Source organism: Physcomitrium patens, chromosome 1, assembly GCF_059467195.1.
Source record: "Physcomitrium patens ecotype Gransden chromosome 1, ASM5946719v1, whole genome shotgun sequence".
NCBI classification, from domain to species: Eukaryota; Viridiplantae; Streptophyta; class Bryopsida; order Funariales; family Funariaceae; genus Physcomitrium; species Physcomitrium patens.
The window spans coordinates 21910530-21933277 of record NC_143410.1 but is presented as its reverse complement, the minus strand read 5'-3'; the positions used below and the strand labels follow the sequence as shown (position 1 = coordinate 21933277).

The window sequence follows — 22748 nt, the reverse complement described above, 5'->3', positions numbered from 1 at the left end:
AAGAAAGAATAATCCTCTTGAAGCTAAAGCATTTTCATCTTTGAGCAATAAAATCAACATTGATTGTTGATTCGACCTTTTTCAAACAAATTCAATCAAGTATGTCCTCTGATCTTCTTATTCATGATATCAAGAATCTTTCTTTTGTATCTCATGATGTTTCAAAGTTTAAGTTCAAGGACAATCTACTCTATTTTGAAGGATGCTTATATGTTCTAGAAAAAGAAGCATGTTTAGAGATTCTTCAAGCAAGTCATGACTTTTGGGCAGTAGGACATTTTGGATATAACAAGACTTTAGAGCTTATATCTAAAGATTTTTAGTGGCTGCAAATGCGGAAAGCAGTAAAAGACTTTGTTTAGTCATGTGACATTTTTTGAAGATTAAAAACTCCTCGATATTTTTTTGAAGATTAAAAAGTCCATTGATGAACTCCTCATCAATCTTTTGAACTTTTTTAACTATTGCGTATATTCAAACAACCAATCATCTTTTATTTCTATGGATTTTATTACAAATCTTTCAAGTTCAAGTTCATATGACTCTATATTTGTAATCATAGATCTCTATACTAAAATGGCACATTTGGTACCATATATAAAGTCTATTTCAAGTGAAGAAATAACTAAACATTTCATTGATAATATTTATCGCTATTTGTGATGGACATATATAGATATTCTAGTAAATACTTATATGATTAGGTAGGAATAGATAAAAGTAGATAAAAGTAGATTAATTTCATAAGACCTTTTAGAATAGCTTCCTAGAAGCTTCATAGACGTTGCTTGATTTTAAATATATTTGTAGTTGATTGATAGGTTAGAAACTTGGTCAATAAATTAACCACGTGTTAGTAGCTTGTATAAAAAGCTAATTATATGACGTACATATAGAAAACTTGCCTTACAAGTTAAGATATGTGTCTGGCAAAGTCAACACATTTTGGAGGTCTTATGAGATATTGCCATATAAATCCTAGTTAAGAGTATATATGGAGGCAAGAATGAAGCCTTTTTCACTTTTCTTAATGCTTTTCTAGTCTTTAGTCTTATTTCAAGACTTTCTAGTTGTTTTTTTTTTGGCAATAGCCATTCTAATTTAATATTACATCACCTTTTGAGAGAATTTTTACTACTTTTCAGTGATACAAGAGTATATTGAGGATTTTCTTTCTTTGAGATTCATGTCCTTGACACTATCATTGATTGCCAAAAGATATTATATTAGATACGGGGACTCAATTTGTCTCAAGATTTTAAAGAATCCTATACAAAATTTTAAAGGTGGATATAAAGGTCTCTTTGGCTTTTTATCCTCAAACTGGTCGGCAAACAAAACAGGTGAATCAAGTTTTGGAGCAATATTTGAAGTGTACCATCAACTATCATTAACATACTTGGACAACTCTTTTGCCATTGGCAGAGTTTGTTACAATAATATGATACATTCTTCTTTTCAATAAATACTTTTTTTTACCAATTATAGTTATCATCTATGACTTGATACTTTTGGCTTTTCAAAAGTTGATAATCCTACGGCAGAAGATTTAGAAAATTGTTTGTCAAAGCTACATGCAAGAATAAAGACACAATTAAAGGAAGCTCAAGAATGACAAAAGATCAACGCAAATGCCTATTACAAGAAGGAACCACAATTCAATGTAGGTGCCAAGGTATGATTATTTCATCGCAATATCAAGACAACTTATCTTTATAATAAATTAGACTATTATAAGCTGCAATCTTTTCCTATTTGTGAACAAATCAATATTATTGCTTATTGATTACATCTACCAAAGTTTATAATGATTCATCCTATATTTCATGTGTCTCTTCTTGAGCCATATAAGATATTGAATATTTTGGAAAGAAGACAAATGCCACCTCCTCTCATAAAAGTTAATAATGATCAAGATTTTGAGGTGGAAGAAATCTTAGATTCAAAGCAGGCGCCAAAATAGATTAGAATATTTTGTTCATTGGTACGGATACAATATTAGTGAATACACATGGGAGCCAATAAATAATCTTGCAAATGCAACAAAGAAGATTGAGACTTTTTATTGACGACATCTAACAAAACTAAGATGAAGAATTGTAAGATCTATGAAAGATGATGACCACTCCTTGTGGAACTTATTCCTAAAAGGGAAGGAAATGTCACAATAATATATAATTATTCCAATAGTTACTTATATGATTATGTAGAAGTAGGTAAATATAGATTAATTTCATAAAGTCTTTTAGAAAAACTTCCTAGAAGCTTTATAGATGCAGTTTTGACTTTAGATGTGTTTATAGGTTAGAAACTTAGCCAACAAGTTATCTCCATGTAGTATTTTGTAGAACAAGTTAATTATATGGTACATACACAGATAACTTGCTTTGTAAGTTAAGACATGTGACTAGCAAAGTCAACACATATTAGAGGTCTTATAGAATATTGCCACATAGCTCTTAGTTAGAGAGTATATATGGAGGCAAGAGTGAAGCCTTTTTTACTCTTATCAATGCCTTTCTAGTCCTTAGTCTTATTTCAAGTCTTTCTATTTTTATTTTTATTTTTAGCAATAGTGATTCTAATTTAATATTATATCAACTTTAAGTGATTTTTTAATTTTCTTAAGTGATACAAGATTGTATTGACAATTTTCTTTCTTCAAGATTCATGTCCTTGATACATATTTGGTACAAAAAATACAATTATTGTACTTAAAATCATAGATTTTGTGAGTTAGTAGTAGAATTTTTACAAAAAATAGAAAATAGACTACTAATAGCAGATATGCAACCTAAAGTAGAGTTTATTAAGACAAATTTCTATGATGAATATTTTTTTTGTTAGCTAATATTAAATGATGGCCCAATGGCAATAGTCCTTGCTATCAAAAATAAAATAATATAAAATAAAAATTAATTTATTAATAATTATTTTAATATATATATATATATATATATATATATATAAAAACATAAGTTAAAAGAAAATAAAAAAAGAAGGAGAAGAAGAAAAGAAAAAAGAAGAGATAAAGCGAAAAAAAAAAAAAAAAAAAAAAAAAAATAGAAGGAAAAGAAAAGATGATCACAAGGGCGAGAGGATGCCCTTGATTTTGCTACAACCTCTTTGCCAACAATGGTCCGGGCTGCCCTGAATCCCTTCTTTTCTTCTTATTTTTGCATACTGAAAGTGGAGCTGCAAGGATTATGGAGGAATATGCTTGGGTTGTTTTGCACCAAAGATTATGGAGCAATGCACTTGTGTTGTTTTCTGCTCAATTTTCCACTAAGGATTATGGAGCAATACACTTGGATTATTTTCTGCTTGATTTTCCACCAAGGATTATGGAGCAATGCACTTGGATTATTTTCTGCTCAATTTTCCACTAAGGATTATGGAGCAATACACTTGGATTATTTTCTGCTTGATTTTCCACCAAGGATTATGGAGCAATGCACTTGGATTATTTTCTGCTCAATTTTCCACTAAGGATTATGGAGCAATACACTTGGATTATTTTCTGCTTGATTTTCCACCAAGGATTATGGAGCAATGCACTTGGATTATTTTCTGCTCAATTTTCCACTAAGGATTATGGAGCAATACACTTGGATTATTTTCTGCTTGATTTTCCACCAAGGATTATGGAGCAATGCACTTGGATTATTTTCTGCTCAATTTTCCACTAAGGATTATGGAGCAATACACTTGGATTATTTTCTGCTTGATTTTCCACCAAGGATTATGGAGCAATGCACTTGGATTATTTTCTGCTCAATTTTCCACCAAGAATTATGGAACAATACACTTGGATTGTTTTCCACTCAATTTTCCACCAAGGATTATGGAGCAATGCACTTGGGTTGTTTTCCGCTCAATTTTACACCAGTGTTTTTGCTTAAGAATTCCTTGCAACTATGTTGAGTTGCATCAAAGATTGGTTGCGGCTGTTTAGATTGGCCATGAGGGCCTCGTGAATTTCTAGAGTGGTGGCATTGAGGTGGCTTTTGCTTCAACGTTCTGCTACGTCTTTATCTTCGTTTTTTGTGTTACAATTAGGTTTGCATTTTGTTTTTGGTTTTTTCTTCTCTTTTGGGGTGCGCAGAAGCTAGCCCTTCGTATGTTTGCTGTGGCGGCTGTGTGCTGCGATTGACGTTGACTGCGACTAGAATCGCATCGAGTCTGGTTGCGTGCCTTGGTTTGTGTGGATTCTCCTTCGACATCGAATTCCTCCCTGGTTGCGTGCCTTGGTTGTATGCTGGCGGTTGAGTACGGCGGTATTGGAGTTTGAGAAATTGCAGTTGGAGCGGTGGTGGAGCTTCGGTTGCAGTCCTTCATTTTTCTTCTTGTTTTCTCTTATAGTTCGAAGCTCGGAGAAGTGCAATGCGGCGACATGGAGCGTAGGCTGTCGACAAGGCACTGCTGCCCAGGGTTTTGGTTGTTTGTTGGTTCCACTCTATTCTGACACGTGCGGCGGTCAAATTGCGCTGGCCGCGCACGTGTTCAGGTCCCTTCCTCGTTGACCTCGTTGAATTGCGAAGAAGCGAAGAGACTGCAGTGCCGTGAACCTGGCTAGTCTCGTCTTCTCGCGGTCCAGGAGCAAGTGTTCTTTTTTTGTTGTATCCTCGAGTACATTTCGGGAAGGTCGGATGCAGCTTGAAGTGTCGCAAAGTGAGCTTATTGGAGATACAGTAAGTGAGTGCAGCCATTCCCACGAGGAGTTTGTATCAACTCTAGTTTTTTCAGAACAGGTTCAAGTAGTGTAGGTGGAGATAGTTGGTATTGTCAGGGTCGATCTGTTGATCACGAGGTTCGACGTTCCAGGACCCAAGCAGTCCAAAATGGTGTCCACCACAATAGAATGATTGGCACTGCATGTAGCACTTGTTGCTCTGTCATTTTTGTTTGGAAGTTCCTTAGCACAGACCCATGTTGCGCATGACAAGTGTGTAATTTTTAAGTTATAATTCTGGAACAACAACTGAGATAGACACACAACAGCTGATCTTCATCGGCTCGGGATTGCTTCCCTCTCACTGGTCCTGCACTTATCACCATTCTTCCATTCCTTCGGCCCTAGTGGGTGTTCTGGATTGTTGGTCAAAGGTGGTAGGCGGCGGTTGCTTTGAGTTTGCTCCAGGCCTTCTTTGGTTCCCTTGATTGTGGTTGCGGTCTGTTCGAACGAGTTGCAGCAGTTTTTTTTATTTTATTTTTATTCCAGTGCCACTTCTGTGCGGTGAACTAGGATTCGGCACCCACCCTTCACTGAATACCCCTTGCGTGGTGAGAAATTAGGTACAGACTAAAATCTAGGATAGGATAAGTTATAGTAGATGAGGCTAAGGTTAGACAATCATAGGTTAGCTTTGAATGAAGTAGGATTAGGGTTATATTTAGGTTAAATTGGATGAACAATTGAAATTGGATGAAATTTAATTCAAGGATGAAATTTTGTCAATGGATGAATTTTAATTAAATAGAAACTAAATTAAGATAGACATTCAATTGAAATTAAAATCATATCATTCAATTTTTTGATTGCTTGGAATTTGTTGAGAGACATTATTATAAGTATGAGTTGGTAATAAAGATTTTGCTCAACTACTTGGATGATTTAAAGAGTTTTTTGTATAAATTAATGAAGATTTAAATAAGAACTAAAATTTCTAAGATTTCTATAATTAATTTACTTTTTGTGAACTTTAATAAACTTCTTGAGTCAACTAGTGAAGGTTTATTTTAACTCACAGTGCCCCTACTTATCTACTCTCACTTCAACTAACCCTTTCAACTCCAAACAGATGCTTCTTGAGTCTCCATTGGTGCCATATTGAGCCAAGTCAATGATGATCATGAACACATCCTGGCCTACGTATTGAGTGGATTCTCCAAAGTCAAGCAAAATTACAATATTTTTGATCAAAAAGGGCTAGCAATACTATTCGGCGTAAAATACTAACTTTACTTTCACAGCTCCCGATTCACATTCGAGACAGATCATGCACCTTTCCATGCACTCATGACCTCCCATGATCTTATGGGCCACCTTGCATGCTAGGCACTTCTGTTACAATCATACAAATACTAGATTGTTTACAAATCGGGTAGAATACACAAGGATGAGGATGTGTTGACCATGACCACCTATGCAACCCCCAAGCCATATTCAACGTTTGCAAACCTACCTCTCAGCATGCACACAACCAACATATCTAAGACGTCATCCACCTGTGTTCCACCAAGGAGGCATCGACGCCCACAACCGCTGCATTGAAACCACTCTACTAGGTCTAGGTTGCTCACTTTGATTACGTCAATCATTTATATTCCCATCACTCGCACATCACATTAGCTAGATATTCAGATCTAAATCAATCTCCTCTTTGTAACTCACGCATCACCGTAGTACCTCAGCAGCACATTGCAATGGACTTCTTGTCCACTCAAATCAAAATTTACTCTCTTATTTTTATAAGAACTAGCACAATCAACCCGTATCTCAATCGTTACTCTCTCAATCACATTATGCTCGGTTTTCTCTTCAGGAGATACTACACAATACAAGAACAGAGCATGATCAGCAAAGCAAACAGCACATGAGCTGACGAGGTGATGTACAGTAATCCCAAGTAACACGACCACCTACTATACTTAGCGACTGAAACCTTGTAAGCTCCCTGTTGGGACAGCTGAGCAACGCATTTAGGGAAGAGATTCCTTGAGGCAGCCACTTCTCACCATACCTTCACACAGTCAGCTGCTTTATCCACAACTCGCAGTACATCATGGAGAACGAGATGTATGAGGCTCCACTAGCAAGTTGCTTGACTGGCTCAATACCAGCCAACGTGAGCATTCCAATGAAGAAGCAAATTAGGTCTCACCTTCCCCAATACCTTGCTTGGGATGATACCCTCTTATATCAAAAAAAAGAAAACACTCGAGCTAAAGTACAGCTGTGGCAAAAAGGAGGTTATGACAAGAAAATGTATTACACCATATCTTTTTATATTGGTGATCAAGTAGCTTTGCAAGTGGAGAAACATTGCAAACGCAAAGGCAAATTCAAGGCCTGTTACGCCGATTCATACATGAAGTATCGTGGAGATCCACAGCCGCGACACAATCACGCAATCAAACAGTACTATGTATCGCTGCCCGCAATGCGTCAACCACGACTCAAATAGTAACTGAATAGCAGTTTGATCTTGTACGGAGAGTAGCCCTACTCATGCAAGGATAAGATCTGGCTTGGCCCTAATCCTGCCTACGCCAATAAGCTCTTGTTACGCCCATACTTAGGCGAATGAGGCATCCAAACCAACTGTATTCCGCCAATATAAATCAATGAACGGAAACTCAAAAGATAGGTCTTTGGGAGGTCAACTCGCATCTCTTGGGCGGCTAGGGTTTGCCGCATGAGTTTCTCGTTGCGTCTCATGAGTGTCCGCCGTGATCTGTTCAAACGGGTTTGGACTAGATCTCATGTCCGCTTCAAGCAGGTTCTTGGATACTGAGCATGATGATGCACGAAACATGTCAAGTATTTCTGCCGCACTCAGGCAAGATTAGTTCCCGTCTAAGGCATAGTCCTACAACACTTCCTATACACATACAAATATATATATGCATTCTATACATATATTTATTTATTTTATCACACTGAAAATTATATGATAATTATATAAATTTATATATTTATACATTTTGATAGATTACCAAAAACATCACATTTATTTTATGTAATTTAATTTTTTGGCAATTTGTATGCAATAAGATTTTGATGTTTACGCACACCATAAAAGCATTTCATTAGATGAATAGAAAAAAAAATCATGAAGAATATTTTTGACAAAAATAAAGTGGCATATTGAGTTGATGTAATAAGAATGCAGATAGTTGTGTTAACATGTAAGCACACAGAAGATTCAAAGAGTAAAATTTTAGTTCCAAATGCCAATTCATCCTTGGAACAGTGGAAGTCGCCTCTAAACATTTTGTTCACTCGTAAATAAAGCTCAACACATTTTACATATTATACTCCTTCCCTTCCTCTTCAATATGATTAATTTCTTTTCCATTTTCCTTCAGCAGTAAAAAAGTTAGCAAATCATCTCCGTTTTTAAATTCAAGTTAAATATGATTTTTCTATTTTTTTCATCATTTATTAGTGTGATTACATATGTCTCATTTGATTTGTAATGCTAAATTCAAATAATTTATTTCTTCTTGCTTGTTACATGTATTTGTCCCTCTCCCTGAGCTATTTAATACGAGATATATTGTGGCTTCTTCATGAGTATTTGCTTTGGGTAAAAGCTAAACGGAATGTAGAAAAACAGGGATATGTTTATCACATGATGTTTTCGAGTTCACCTACTATCTTATCAATTCTCATGTTCGACAAAGATTTGTTTACTTTTTCTTTCTTTGATAAGGCGTCATTAATAAGGTAGGTTGCAAGTGGGCCATGGTATTTCTGGTGTCAACATTCCATAATCTGGTGAAACACAAAGAGTGAGAGATTGATGTAAAGGAGTTTGTCAAGGATGCAATGAGATATTTTCATGAATGTACGAAATTAAAAAATCTTTCAAACTGACCCATAGAATTAACCTTTATACTTCAATATCAGCTGGTTCGTGCATGTGGGCTTGAGCGTTACATGATACAAAAATGTGATTCGTTATTCTGTCCGAATTTGCGAAAAGTGAAGCTTGAGGTGGCCAATACGCTATGCTGGATTTCGCTATCTAGTGTACCGACACTGACTAGGACCCACGGCCATGACCTAAACCTTCGCGTTGCGAAGAACCACTAATAAGTCTAGACTCCAAATGAAAGCAACGAAACCAGAGGAGCCCATAGAAGTCCGGTGAATGAATTGTATCTTCAGATGCAATGCTGGAATCGAAGGGGACAATCAGCTACAACACATGACAAGATACTAGACTAGTTGAAGACAGTGCATAGGATAGAGACCAGCAAGTTCCGAAGTCCAAAGAGCACAAGTGAGAGAACCCACTCCGCCAATTCGAAGGTCAGGTACAATACACCTGCATCACCACCTTGAGGATGACCACTTCGTGATCTATCCACAATGAGGTAGTGAGCGGCTTTCTCACAGCCACTACCTATCTAACGGCGCTATCTGCAGCACTTTCCCACAAGTGCGACGATGAGCAGCTCGAGACATGTCTTCGAGCCTAATTACTCTTCAGCGACTGACGAAAAGCCTACATCAGTCGCCATGCGTCACTGGAAGCGCACTATGAACCCTCACAGCATCACTCTCCGGACCGTGCTGCAGCGAGTTATTCCCCCACTCTGGTGCTGCTGATGCTTCAATTAGCTCCCTTCCTCTCGCAAGGACCACTCTGGCAGCCGTTGCCGCAGAAAGATGGTTCGAAGCCGCACATGCCGTCCTTGCTGCAGCAAGCTCCGAACAGACACAGCGCACCGTAGGCTTGCTCCCCGCACTCCGCGTACTGGTTCGGCTCCGCCTGCACGGCTGCGGCCATTGTGCACACGGCAATGAGGCACACCATCACCAGGAAGAGGCTGCGGGTGGAGGCCATGACTAGCAATCTAGCTCGACCTGATTGCAGTTCGTAACAAAACACTGCAAAGAACACCGAATCGGGAGACGCTAACAATGCTCGGATGACAATGTACGATGTGATGCGCAATAGTCTTCGAACCCCAATCTATCACTTCTTATTGCTTGAAGCTCACACTGACGGGGAGCTCAATGGCAGGACGGACACCTGTCAAGAGAGCTGCACCGTTTCTGATCCCATGAGATTCTCATGTACGGTTTGCGACATGCACTCTTTCCTCGCGGCTTGACGTTTTTGCGTCACGTCAAAGAACGGACAAACTTTACCAAAGATCGATCTTGAGGAAAGTTCATCTTGGACAGGAAAAGGCGAGGACCATGTGATTCACTCATGCTGGCTCATTGTTCTCATTTTCGACGGGGAGATATGGTTTTGATCCCACAGGAATTGTGCAGCATGCTGCCTGGTCTCGGTGATAATGCGTCCAAGTCTAAAATCTCACTGCAGCATCTGTTCCTATAAGACAAAAGCATTGTCCCCTGCTGATTCACTGTCAACGCCCAAATTGTAAAAGGAAAAACAAGCAATGAATGGATGGGAACCCACCAAAAAGATTATGTTTCGGATTGCCGCATTCATCATTTTGTAAAGAGATAAACCCTTTCTCCAACACTCTTCACATTGAATGCTTCCACCACAACACAAATCAACTTTATCTAATTGAAAATCCATCAAAACATCTGCGCACCTGAGAGTATTCTAGGAACTTGGATTGACAGTTCATATTCAAATGTTGTGGTTCGAAAAAGTAAGTTAAATTTCTGTGTGTGCAGAGACTAAGTTTAATTTTACAGAGTTCATTATCAAGTGTGATTTGTTGATAAGCTTTTAAATACTTGGGTTTTCAAGTTCAGACTCAAGTTTTTTCATTTTATTTAGTTTTGGTGCTACTCTTGAATACTCTTTCCATTAAGGTTACATTCATATTTTTTTTAATTTGTTTGTTGACTAAACCTTCACATTCTTAGTGAAAATTAACGATCAAAAAAATGCTCTTCAATTTTTTCAGTTTATAATGAAAATGCTTATATTTCATAAATCGGGCATAAAGTTTATTATGTTGTTATTACTTAATGATATTCTCAATGACTTCTTTTATCATATTTTTTTCAATCATTTTCTCCTAATCGTTTTTATAAAAAAATATTTATCTGGGGTTGTTACTCCATACAGTAGTTGGAACTATTCAGAATAGTACAAAAACTTTTATTTTGCTTCTTAATGTTATACAGATACTAATTGTGCATATTTTTCTATTGGGTAGTTTGCTTTCAAAGTGCTCCAATTTTCTTATTACAAGGGCATTCAAGCCTTCAATAACAATTTGGAAGAAGCAATAAAAACAACAATACATTTTGTTAAAAAAGAGTAATGAATATATATATATATATATATATATATATATATATATTTTTTTAAAGAATGCAATACATTTTTAAAAACAAAAGAAAACCATCATGCTATTGGTGACGAATATTTAAGTTTTGCAATAAAATCTGTAAGCATCAATAAAAATATTTTCTAAAAAAATAAAAAATAAATAAATAAAAATGATGAATCTTGATGTGATGTTTGTGCTTTGTGTAATTCATGCTTTTGTACATATCACATACACTTATAGAATATAAGCTTGTGAAAGAGAACCTTAACTTGTCTTGTACTCATGCTAGTTGTTTCTATCTCTAAATTGTGAAATCCATAAGTCACAAAAGGATGGATTTGGCAATCACAATTTGCTGGCAGCAAGTCAAAACCTATATCAATTTATCAGCTTTTAATCTTGGCATCCATGGAACTACTTTCTTTAGAAAAAAAAACAATTACTTCTCACTTTAGATGTCATTGCAATATATAATTTTACGTTATACTAATGCAATAAGATATAAGAGTTTTGCAATGAAGGATTTGATTACTAATTTTTTTTTCAATATTGATCCATCACCAAAGGCGTGTCAAAGATGTGGTTGAATTAGATGTGCACATTAACAAGTCTAGAATCTACAAGTTGTAGCATCCTTATACTTTCCAAATTGAAAAAAGAAAAGGAATCAAATTTTTTGCAATTGTCAAAAAGTCGAAATTGGACAAGGCCAAAATCTATATGGCAAAAGGCACACTTTAGTCCCAAATGGCAACTAAAAAAAGAATATTGGTATTAAATTGTCACATTTGAAGATACATTTGCTATTGTCACAAAAGTTAAGGATAAATTTTCTATTATCAAGAATACAAGGATATTCTTGATATTTCGGCATATTTGAGGGATATATATAATATTTTCCCATAAACAAGCTATAATTTGAAAATATTTTTAAGAAAAAATTCAAAAAAAAGAAATTGGTATTATTAAATCTCTTTAAACCATTTAATATTTAACCAAATACCATATATAAATCATAATCTGCACTAAATAGATGAAAAAGCCATCTACTATCTTCAATAATACAAAATTCTATTTATAAAACAGTCCACCAATAGTTAAACATTAAAAAAATGAACATATTTCATTATGTTTTCATATATGATTTTTTTAAAAGAAATTTGAATTTTGAGTTCAATCACATCCTACAGAAACCATGGATTTGGAAGCCTCATGTTGCAAATGTGGGTCTTCTATGTGACTACATGTGGAAACCACAGATCACCTTGCTTTTGGACAATAAAAACCACAATCTATCCACAAGTCCATGTTCTTACTTCTCCCACGATAGGAGAAAATTAGAATCGGCGAGGCAATTCTCACGTTCATGAATTTCCCTATCAAGTCGTGAAAACCATGTCCAATGTAACACAGAGCTGGTGAATTATATCAAAACTAAAGGAAACTGAAGCAAAACAATGTATAGCATCCTGCTAATTACAGATCAGGAGGCAGCGTTGGCAAGATCAAATGGGAGCTTGTGCTGCCCATTCTCCAGCTCTATCTTGGCTGAAGCTTCCACAGCACTCAGAGGCAGCGGGGTAAAGGTCCCATCAGGACCATAGAAATGGGGGAAAATACCTACACCTTCTACTTCATCGTAGCGCAATCCATCACCAAGCTGCGGAGTACACATCACCATCCAGTAAGAAATTACACTGGTTTTGTGTCAGGGTGCAGCATTATAAAACCAGAGTGTAGCAGAGCACAACATGGCAATTAGTACTAGCAAGGAGGAGCTGGATTTGCATTGTTTAAAGTTCACTCTATTATTCTCTGCCAGGGCGTGGCAGCCTTGAAATGTGGTGCAGGAAGCACGAGGTGCACAAAACATGCGACGGTGATTGAGTTAATGGAACATGAACAAAAACCTTCGAGGAGTCGACTTTGAGCAGGTACAGATCGGTCCGCCCAGCGAAAAACATTGCGAGGGTCCCAGAGACCTTCATTTAATCACACCAAATCAACCAAGGGTTACGTTAAGGTACTCCTCGCATGGCACTCAAGCACGCTACCATAGTAGAACATGATTCGAGGAATCTGATGGCATGAAGTTTATATGGAACTCATTTCCGAGTGAGCACCAGTGATCCGTGGTTGATAACTTTGGTGGGTTAGTAGGTTTCTCTTCATCGACTCATTCACAATAGGGAGAATCCCAATGTCGTCAAGAATCACATGCTACGCCCCAAATAAGTGCCACCGATAATCGAATCACTGAGGAGCAAAACATAAAGTGATTTACCTGCGCACCAGTGCTGAGATGAATGTAGCCAGAGGAAGTATCCAGCTCCCCGCCTTGCAACGCTCCGGCAGCTTGTGACGCAGCCCATTCTTCCTCTGGGCTAATGCGGTAGAGGTAAGCCTGCGGATTACCGGTTCCGACTTTCGCCATAGCTCAAGTGTTCGGTGTGTCCCTTACACGAGAATAAGTTGAGAGGAAGTATGTTGGCATTCACATACAAGAAGAGTATATAAATGGTGAAAGAACTGTAAAGACACGTTGCAGAAGGTGTGAGAGAAGGAACAATTGACAAGCAAAAGAGTATAGAAGCTGAAGGAATCTATCCTCGCTCCTGTTTTTGAGAATTCATTAACCCTACAACCAATCTCAATTTGAGACCCTAGATTCGCTTCTTCTGGGCACAACGTACCCTTCCTACATAAACCTGAAGACACTGAGGGGAAAAACCAGCAGAAAAGTCTAGAAGACTTATCTTGACAAGGTCTTCCACTGTAACACTGATAATCTAAACAAGCATTGAGTTGTAAACCATTTCACACCCTCGCGTCAGTAAACCTTTACCAAGATACTTCCTCTGGGTACACATTCCCAACGCCCCACAAAAAGCAGAAACGACTGGGAAACCTGTCGATGAACGCAATATCCAGTCCACAGGGGACCCCAAAAGAGAAAGCACGAACTGAATTCTCTAAAACATGCAGCAATTCTAGAAGAAAAAATCATAATCAAACAACGCGACACAAGAGAATGCAGCCCCAGTACCCCGCAAATCAATCGAGCCCGCACGACCTGACAAGGCCAGCTCCGACCTCAAATGCAGTGCGTGTTGATAACCGTCACCCCGAACTCGGAGTTGGTTTGTTCCTCGAGTCAAAAAAACCCACAAGCAGCGACAGCAGTGCAATCAAACTGGATGCGCATCAATCAGCGATGGAATTTCGTCGCTGGAAGGCCTCGCAAATCATGAGCAAATCGAGCCCACGCATAGTGCGGGTGGTGCCCTCCCTCCGAAGCCGACGCCCACCATCTCTCCCTGCACATCGACGAATGCCATCATTCATCTATATATATATATATATATATATATATCTTATATTATACAGCTTGAGGGACAAATACATGGGATAAACCAAAGGAGACAAACAGCCGTCTGATTTGCTGTGTGCCTCATTGTTCTCATCAAACAGAAAGTTTATATGCACCAATTCACAAGGCCCCTAACTTTGACAACTCTTAATTCTCTTTGAGGTAGTCAACAATGATAGCATCAATATGTAGGAGGGGAAGCATGGGAATCCACGGGAGTTAGGCCAAGTAAAGAATATTTGTATTAAAGTGTTGTTGTAAGAACAATTAACTAAACCAATGCCTTTGTCACGAAAAACCTAACTCCAACTGAGCATTTTTTTCAAAGACATGTTTATAAGCCAAAAAAATACTTTTCATAATTTTTTCAAAACCAAAGAAATTAAATATGCAATGGAACTTCCAGCATCTCCTAATATTCATCAAGCACTCCCTCCAGCCTCTTCGTTGTATTTCTTAGTGCTTGTGTGCATTTCTAAAGCTTCAGCTATATTTAGGATTGGACTATTTTGCTGCAAATTGAGAATATGAGCTTATGCTGTTACAAAAAATAATCCAGTAGCTCCATGCTCAATGCAATTGACAATAAGAGTTATGATTGAGTACACTATTTTTTAATAGTTAATGTATTAGCTTTAAGATTATGAATGACAAAAACCATGTACTTATTTATAGGAGTCAAATTGTTTGTTTGTTTGTTTTATTTTGTTTTGTTTTTTTTCCAAATTGAGTGCAATATTCATGTAAAACTTGCATCAAATTTTACATGTCTAGGGTATTGTTGACATCTCTCTTGGTAGCATCAATATTCTCTCTGTAATGATCTTCTTACACAAGATTATTTTTTTTGTTTGATTTTGAGTATACATATTAGGGACGAATAAGATTAATTAGCTTATTGATGCTCCTATGACATAGGCCACCTATTAATCTAAGCACTTTTTAGAAAATTCTCAAAGAGATGATAAATAAGACACATGCATATATTATATTTAAATACATTTCATTATCTCTAGTCTTTTGATTTCTATTTCAAGCTCTAGCATGCAATGATGCTAGAATTGAATCTCATCAACCATCAACTTTTTAAGAATTGCACCATCCTCAAGAGCACACTAATGATTCTCTTTTTGTTTGTCCATATTCACTATGGTATTTTTTGAGTGCACAATCTTCGACAATATTTTGTCTACAAATTGACCAAGTTGAAGCTTCTCCATGTCTAAACTCACCACTCAAATTCCTCTACTATAAGCAATCTATACAACAAAGCTCAGTTTAATAATATTTGAAATATGAGTTAGGTCACATATATCACAAGCATCTATATTTACTCCAATAATCACCTAGATAATACAAGTAAGTATAAATAGATTAAAATAAATAAATTCTATAATATCTTATAGAAAAGCTTCTTAGAAGCTTTATAGATACAGCTTTGTAATTATATGTGGCTATATGTGATTAGAAGTTAAAAAACTTGCCCAACAAGTTGGCTATGTATTGTATATGTTAATATTTTGTAACATAAGTTAGATAAATGGCGCATATACAAGAAACTTGTCTTACAAGTTAGACATGTATCTTACAAGTTTGACATATACTGGAGGTCTTATAGAATGTTGCCATATAGCTCTCAGTTAGATAGTCTTCTTGACTCTTGTGAACTCTTTTTTTATTTCTATTTTAAACTTAAAGATCTCTAATTTTCTTATCTATTAATAGTATTTATTTTATTTTTATTTTTTAATATATATTTTTATTTTTGTATTTTTTTGTCATCTTTTTTTTAAAAACTTTTCATTTCTTTATTTGCATTCATCAAGTTTTTATCCTTGAAAAATTGATAAGAGTACATTTATAATATAAGAGTTTTTTTTTTTCTTGATTAAGAATAGATTATCTCAATCTCTTGATAAGATATAAGCATATTAGAAAATGAAGATTATTTACTTTTTAATTGATTTTATTTGTAGTATTTTTTTTGTTCTTAGGTCTTTTCTTTTATATATCTTAAGTAATATTAGGAATTTTTTTTATATGTCATCATATTAGAGCTTGTTAAAATGAAGAATGTAATAGTTCAAATAGGAGAACAATTAAGATAATTAATGCTTATAATGCATTAATTCACTTTACCACCACAAAATGCATTAAGATTTGCAAGAAGTGAAGATAGACATGATTGAGGTTGTTTTAACATCTACACCAAATCACATTATATCAAGAACATGAATTGGAAGAAGATGCATAAACCTAGAAAATTTGTGTTAAAAAAAAGTGATAAAATATTAATAAAGTAATATGTATATTAAAAGGAAACTAGAATGACTATTGTCAAAAGACAAGGAAACTAGAGATTCTTAAATCTAGACTAGAAGCAAGAAAAGAATTGATAAGAGTGAAGAGGGCTTTACTCTTGCTTCTATATATACTATCTAACTAAGAGCTATATGGCAATATTCTATACGACTTCTAATATGTGTTGACTTTGCAAGATACATGCTTTAGCTTACAAGATAAGTTTTCTACATGTGGGCTACATAATTAGCTTGTTTTTCAAGCTACCAATATGTGTGGCACATGGCCAACTTATTGACCACATTTCTAACCTAAAAAGTCAATTATAGAAACCTATAAAGTCAAAGTAATGTCTATAAAGCTTCTAAAAAGCTTTTATAGAAAATATTATGGAATTAACCTACTTTTATCTACTTTTATCAAATCATACAGATAATTATTGGCTTACATGTATATATCCGTGACATTACCTTCGTTTCAAAGAACAAGTTCCATGAGGAGCAGTCATCATATGTTGAAGAAATCCAAAATGCAACAAATTATATTTGACACATAATATGATCTTTGTTCTCTTTGAACATAATTGATAGGGCATCTAGACCATCAATAGTGTCTTATACCATGGCGGAAAGACGACCCTGTTATTTGAACATTATTGAGGCCTTCATAACTTCCTTCAAATAAAATATTTGAAACACTGTCAAGAGTTGTTCTTACTTCTAGTAAAATCACCAAACATTAGAAGTCCCTTCTAAAGTTGTGATATCAAACGAATTGTATCACGCCATCTATTCAAGGAAGAATATGTCGTTCTTGAAGTTCTTCATTTTAATTGCATCATCTTGAAGGTTGTGATAATTGTAATGTTTCATGTGATAAATCAATAAATGAAGGCTCTTGAGTCGAATCTACTAGTTGTTGATTCTCTATTTTTTTAATATCACAAATATACAAGAATCACAAACAAAGATAGAAGATAGAATGCAATCTTTCCTAGACCTTGTTTCTTTTATAACAAAGACTTACTATTCTTTACCTTGATTTTGATAAATGTTGTTGATGAAAAGCCTCTATAGTTTTTGTTGCATTTACAAGATTCTTTATTAATATCTATGTATATTCACTAATATCATATTTGCACGAATGGACAAAATATTTTAATTTATTTTGGCATCTCCTTGAGTCTAAAACTTCTTCTACTTTGAACTTTTTATTAATATCCACTTTTATAGAAAGAGAGAGAATTTGTCTTCTTCTTAGTATATTCAGAGTCTTGTATGCTTCAAGAAGAGACACATGGAAGACAAGATGGATCTTCATTGACTCCAATAGATATAATTGATAATCAATTAGATAGATTTATTCACAAATAGGAAAAGGTCTAAGGCTATGGTAGTCCAACTTATTACAGGGATGAGTAGTCTTAATATTACAACAAAATAACTATACCTTGTCACCTACATTGAATTTTAGTTGTTCTTTTCAATAGGCATCCTCGTTGATTTTTTGTCGTTCTTGAACTTCCTTTAATTGCACCTTCATTGTTGCATGTAGTTTTAACAAATAATTTGTCAAATCCTATGTTGCAAGATTATTAACTTTTGAAAAGTCAAAAGTATCAAGTCATGGATGGTAGCTCTTTGTCATGGATTCCACAGTTAATCTTAGTTGTTGAGAATTTCTTAGAATAAAAAGCTAATGGATGAAGTTTATCATCTATTTCTATTAGTGATAATAAGGCACTCAAAGCAAAGTCCGATGCATCTATTTCTATAAAAAATGCCTTAAAAAAGTCAATATGCTACAAGATTAGTGTAAAAATAAAGGTTATCTTTAAAGCTTCAAATGTTGCTTCTTCTTCTTAATTCTATTAAAGTTTGTCTTTACAAGTCAAACATGTAAGTGGAGTTGCAATTTGAAAGAAATCCTTGATGAAGATCCGATAGTAGTTAGCAAATCTCAAAAAACATTAGAGATCTCAGAGCGTTTTTGAGATCTTCAAATCCATAACAGTTTTAACTTTCTTAGGATCCATCATAACTCCGACATTTGAAATGATGTAATCCAAAAAATTAACTTGAATAGTGTGGAATATACACTTTTTTTTATCTTTACATAGAGTTTTGCATCTCTTAATTTTTGTAAGATATGACAAAATGTAGTTCATGTTTTCTTATATTCTTAGAATAAATCAAAATATTGTCAAGATAACAAACAACAAAATCATCCAAAAACTTTCAAAAAACATCATTCATGAGATGTTGGAAAGTTATTGATGTATTTGTAAATCCAAAAGGCATGACATTATATTCAAAATGTCCGTACTTAGTTCAAAATACAATCTTCCATTCATCTATTCCTTTAATGGATACTAGATTGTATGCTCCTCATAGATCTATTTTTGTATAGATCCTAAGTTGATTCAATTCATCAAGAAGTCTAGATATTAAAGATAGTGGATACTTATTTTTGATAGTAATCTTGTTGAATCCTCAATAATCAACATCTATCCGCAATGATCCATCTTTTTTCTTCACAAATAGATTTGGTACTTTTGCTAGAGATTTGGAATGGCGTATAAAGTTCTTAGCTAGATTTTCTTCAATATATTCTTTAGATTCAACCAATTCAATTTGTAATAAATTATAGATTAGTCCAAATGACAACTATGCTCCTTCTAAAATGTCAATTGAGTAGTCATAAAGACGATGTTTTAGAGGAGTATATGCATTTTTTGTTTTCAAATACATCTTAAAATTCTTGATATTGACTAGGATTGCTACTTGAAGTCTTTGCATTATTACAAATGAGTGTGGCATAAATGATACAAGGTGATCATTCTTTTAGAGCACGTAAGAAAGCTCTTACATCTAAAAATATAAGTTTAATTATATAAGACTTTAGATTTTCTACTTAATTAACTACATTCTTAGTTATATTTTAAAAAAAATTGAGAGTACAAAAAATCCAATCTACTCTAGGATTATATTTTTTAACCACGATAAACCTAAAATGATTGGATTAGAGAAAGATTTAATGATATTAAATACCACAAAGCTATTATGACCATTGATTATTACTTGTATAGGAAGGATTTCGTGAGTAACATCTCTAAAAGATAATGGACGACCATCTATGTGTCAAAGACATGAATTGGAAGATGATGCATAAACCAATGAAATTTGTATTAAAAGAAAAAAAAAAAAAAAAAAAAAAAAAAAAAAAAAAAAACTAGAAATAAAGAAGTACATATATTAAAAGATATTAGAATGACTTATCGCCAAAAGACAAGAAAAATTGAGACTCTTAAAATTAGAGTAGAAATAAGAAAGGAGTTGATAATAGTGAAGATATCTTCACTCTTATCTTTTTTATATACTATCTAATTAGGGACTATGTGGTGATGTTCTATAAAACCTTCTATATGTATTGACTTTGTAGGATACATGCCTCAACTTATAAGATAAGTTTTCTATATGTTCACCACATAATTAGCTTGTTCTTCAAGCTACCAACATATGTGGCACATGGTTAATTTTTTGACAAAGTTTCTAACCTAAAAATCAATAATAGACACCTATAAAGTCAAAGCACTATCTATAAAGCTTCTAAGAGGCTATTTTAGAAGATATTATAGAATTAACTTACTTTTATCTACTTTTATTTATTTCTATCTATTTATTCAAGTAACTACTAGCTTACATGTGTATGTCTGTGATATTACCTTCCTTCTAGGAATGAGTTCTACGAGAGGTGATTATCATATGTTGAAAAAATCTATGATGCCACAAATTATATTTGTCACATATTCAGATCTTTGTTCTCTTCATAGATGGTTGATAGGGCCTCTCAACCATCAATAGTGTCCCATACTAGAACAAGAAAACTATCCTATTATTTGATCATTTTTGAGGCCTTTCTAACTTTCTTCAAATAAAATATTTGGAACACCGTCAAGAGTTGTTCTTACCTCTAATAAAATTACCAAACATCGGGAGTTTCTTCCAAGGTTGTGATATCAAACGCGTTGTATCTTACCATCTATTCAAAGAAAAATATGTTGTTCTTGAGGATCTTCATCTCGATTGCATCATCTTGAAGGTTGTGACAATTGCAATGTCTTGTTTGGCAAGTCAATAAATGAAGGCTCTTTAGTTGAATCTAGTGGTTATTGATTCTCCATCTCCTCAACATCACAAATAAAAAGAAGCTTCAAACAAGAATTGAAAGTAGAATGTTATCTTACCTAGATCTTATTTTTTTTATACAAAAGGTCTTTATTTTGATTTTAATGGATGTTGTTGATTAAAAGCCTTTACCTTCTTTGCAGCATTTACAAGATTTTATGTTTGCTCCCATATGCATTCACTAATATTGTATCCATGCCAATGAATAAGATATTTCAACTTATTTTGGCATCACCTTGAGTCTAAGACCTCTTCTATTTCAAATTCTTCATTATTTTTTATTTTTATAGAAAGACGTGGCACTTGTCTTTTTCTTGGTATGTCCGTCATCTTGTATGGTTCAAAAAGAGACATGTAGAATATTTTTTGGATTTTCATTGACTTTGATAGATATAAATGATATGCAATTAGATTAATTTGTACAAAAATAGGAAATGATGCAAGCCTATAATAGTCTAACGTATCACAAAGACAAGTAGTCTTGATATTGCGACGAAGTAATCATACCTCGTCATCCATGTAGAATGGTAGTTGATCCTTTCAATAGACATCCGCATTGATCTTTTGTTGCTCTTGAGCTTCTTATTGTTGTATGTAGCTTAGACAAATGATTTACCAAATCTTTTGCCATAGAATTATTAGCTTTTGAAAAGTCAAAAGTATCAAGTCGTAGATCATAATCATAATTGACAAAGAATGTTTGTTTTGTATAAGAATGTATTATGTTATTATAAGCAAACTCTGCCAATGACAAAGAGTTGTCCAATTATCTTATTGGTAGTTGATGGTACATCTTAAATACTATTTTAAAACTTGATTACCATACTTTGTTTGTCCATCAGTTTGAAGATGGAATATCAAAGATAATCTTATATATGCTTTTAAAATCTTGTGAAGAGTCCACAAAAATCTTGATACAAATTCAATTCTCTTTTCTGATATGATGTCCTTAAGTAATCCATGATAATGATAAATGTTGTAAAGAAAGTGTTTAGTTGTTCTTCACTTGTGATAGATTTTGTATATAGTATAAAATGTGCCATCTTGGTAAAATGACCTACTATCACGAATATAAAGTGATAAGAACCTGAGATTAGAAGATCCATGATGAAATCAATAAAAATAAAAGACCACGGTTGTTTTGAAATGGATAATGGTTGAAAAAGTCTATAACGTCGATGACGGGGAGTTTTTGATCTTGAACAAATGTTGCATGATTGAACAAAGTCTTTCATATCCTTCCACAATTATAGCGACCAAAAATCTTTGGATATAAGCTCTAAAGTCTTGTTGTATCTAAAATGTCCTATTGTGGGAAAGTTGTGATGTGCTTGAAGAACATGTAAACGTGCTTCTCTTTTTGGAACATATAATCGACCTTCAAAATAGAATAGGTTGTTTTTGAACTCAAAATTAGAAGTATCTTCAAACTTAGAAGAAAGATTCTTAATATTATGAATAAGAGGATCAGAAGACATACTTTATTGGATTTATTTCACAAGGATAGAATCAATAGTCAATGTTGATTTCATTACTCAAAGATGAAAATGCTCTAGTTTCAAGAAAATCATTCTTTATTGATCAAGAAATGCATATCTTTCTTTTGGTGTAAGATAAGAATGTCTAAAAAGGGCGTATAACAAACCTTGTTATTTTTCAAGTCAATATGTGATCTTGAAATCAAATCTTGATAAAGACATGCTTAAACAAGCTTGGCAATGATTTAAAATACGTACTAACATGAAGTACTCAAGATTCTTGTCGCCCATATATATGGTGACTAGATTAGAAGCATCTTCTAGATGATGATATAATTCTTGAAATGAGTCTACAATTACAACAAGCTCTTTGTTGTAGATTTCATACTTAATCTCAGCTACTAAAATTTT

At 34.4% G+C, this 22748-nt stretch overlaps 1 protein-coding gene and 1 long non-coding RNA gene across 5 annotated transcripts; both read right to left on the bottom strand.

The window, feature by feature from the left end:
• Positions 1-6308: 6308 nt before the first annotated feature.
• Positions 6309-7144, bottom strand: LOC112280055 (uncharacterized). The gene is made up of 2 exons (XR_002969197.3): positions 6744-7144; positions 6309-6551 (listed from the first exon to the last, which is right to left on the bottom strand). It is a non-coding gene; the product is annotated as an uncharacterized LOC112280055 (long non-coding RNA).
• A 4954-nt stretch (positions 7145-12098) lies between these two features.
• LOC112279534 (uncharacterized) lies at positions 12099-14272 on the bottom strand. Of its 4 annotated transcripts, none has more exons than XM_024514059.3 (4): positions 14048-14272; positions 13286-13530; positions 12912-12983; positions 12099-12661 (listed from the first exon to the last, which is right to left on the bottom strand). In XM_024514059.3, exons 2-4 carry the CDS (start codon positions 13433-13435, stop codon positions 12485-12487), a joined length of 399 nt encoding a protein of 132 aa, XP_024369827.1. In that variant the 5' UTR covers positions 13436-13530; positions 14048-14272; the 3' UTR covers positions 12099-12484. The 4 variants fall into 4 exon arrangements, with proteins under 4 accessions (XP_024369827.1, XP_024369847.1, XP_024369857.1 ...); XM_024514079.3 differs by having other exon boundaries at positions 14095-14255; XM_024514089.3 differs by having other exon boundaries at positions 14075-14228.
• Positions 14273-22748: the final 8476 nt, after the last annotated feature.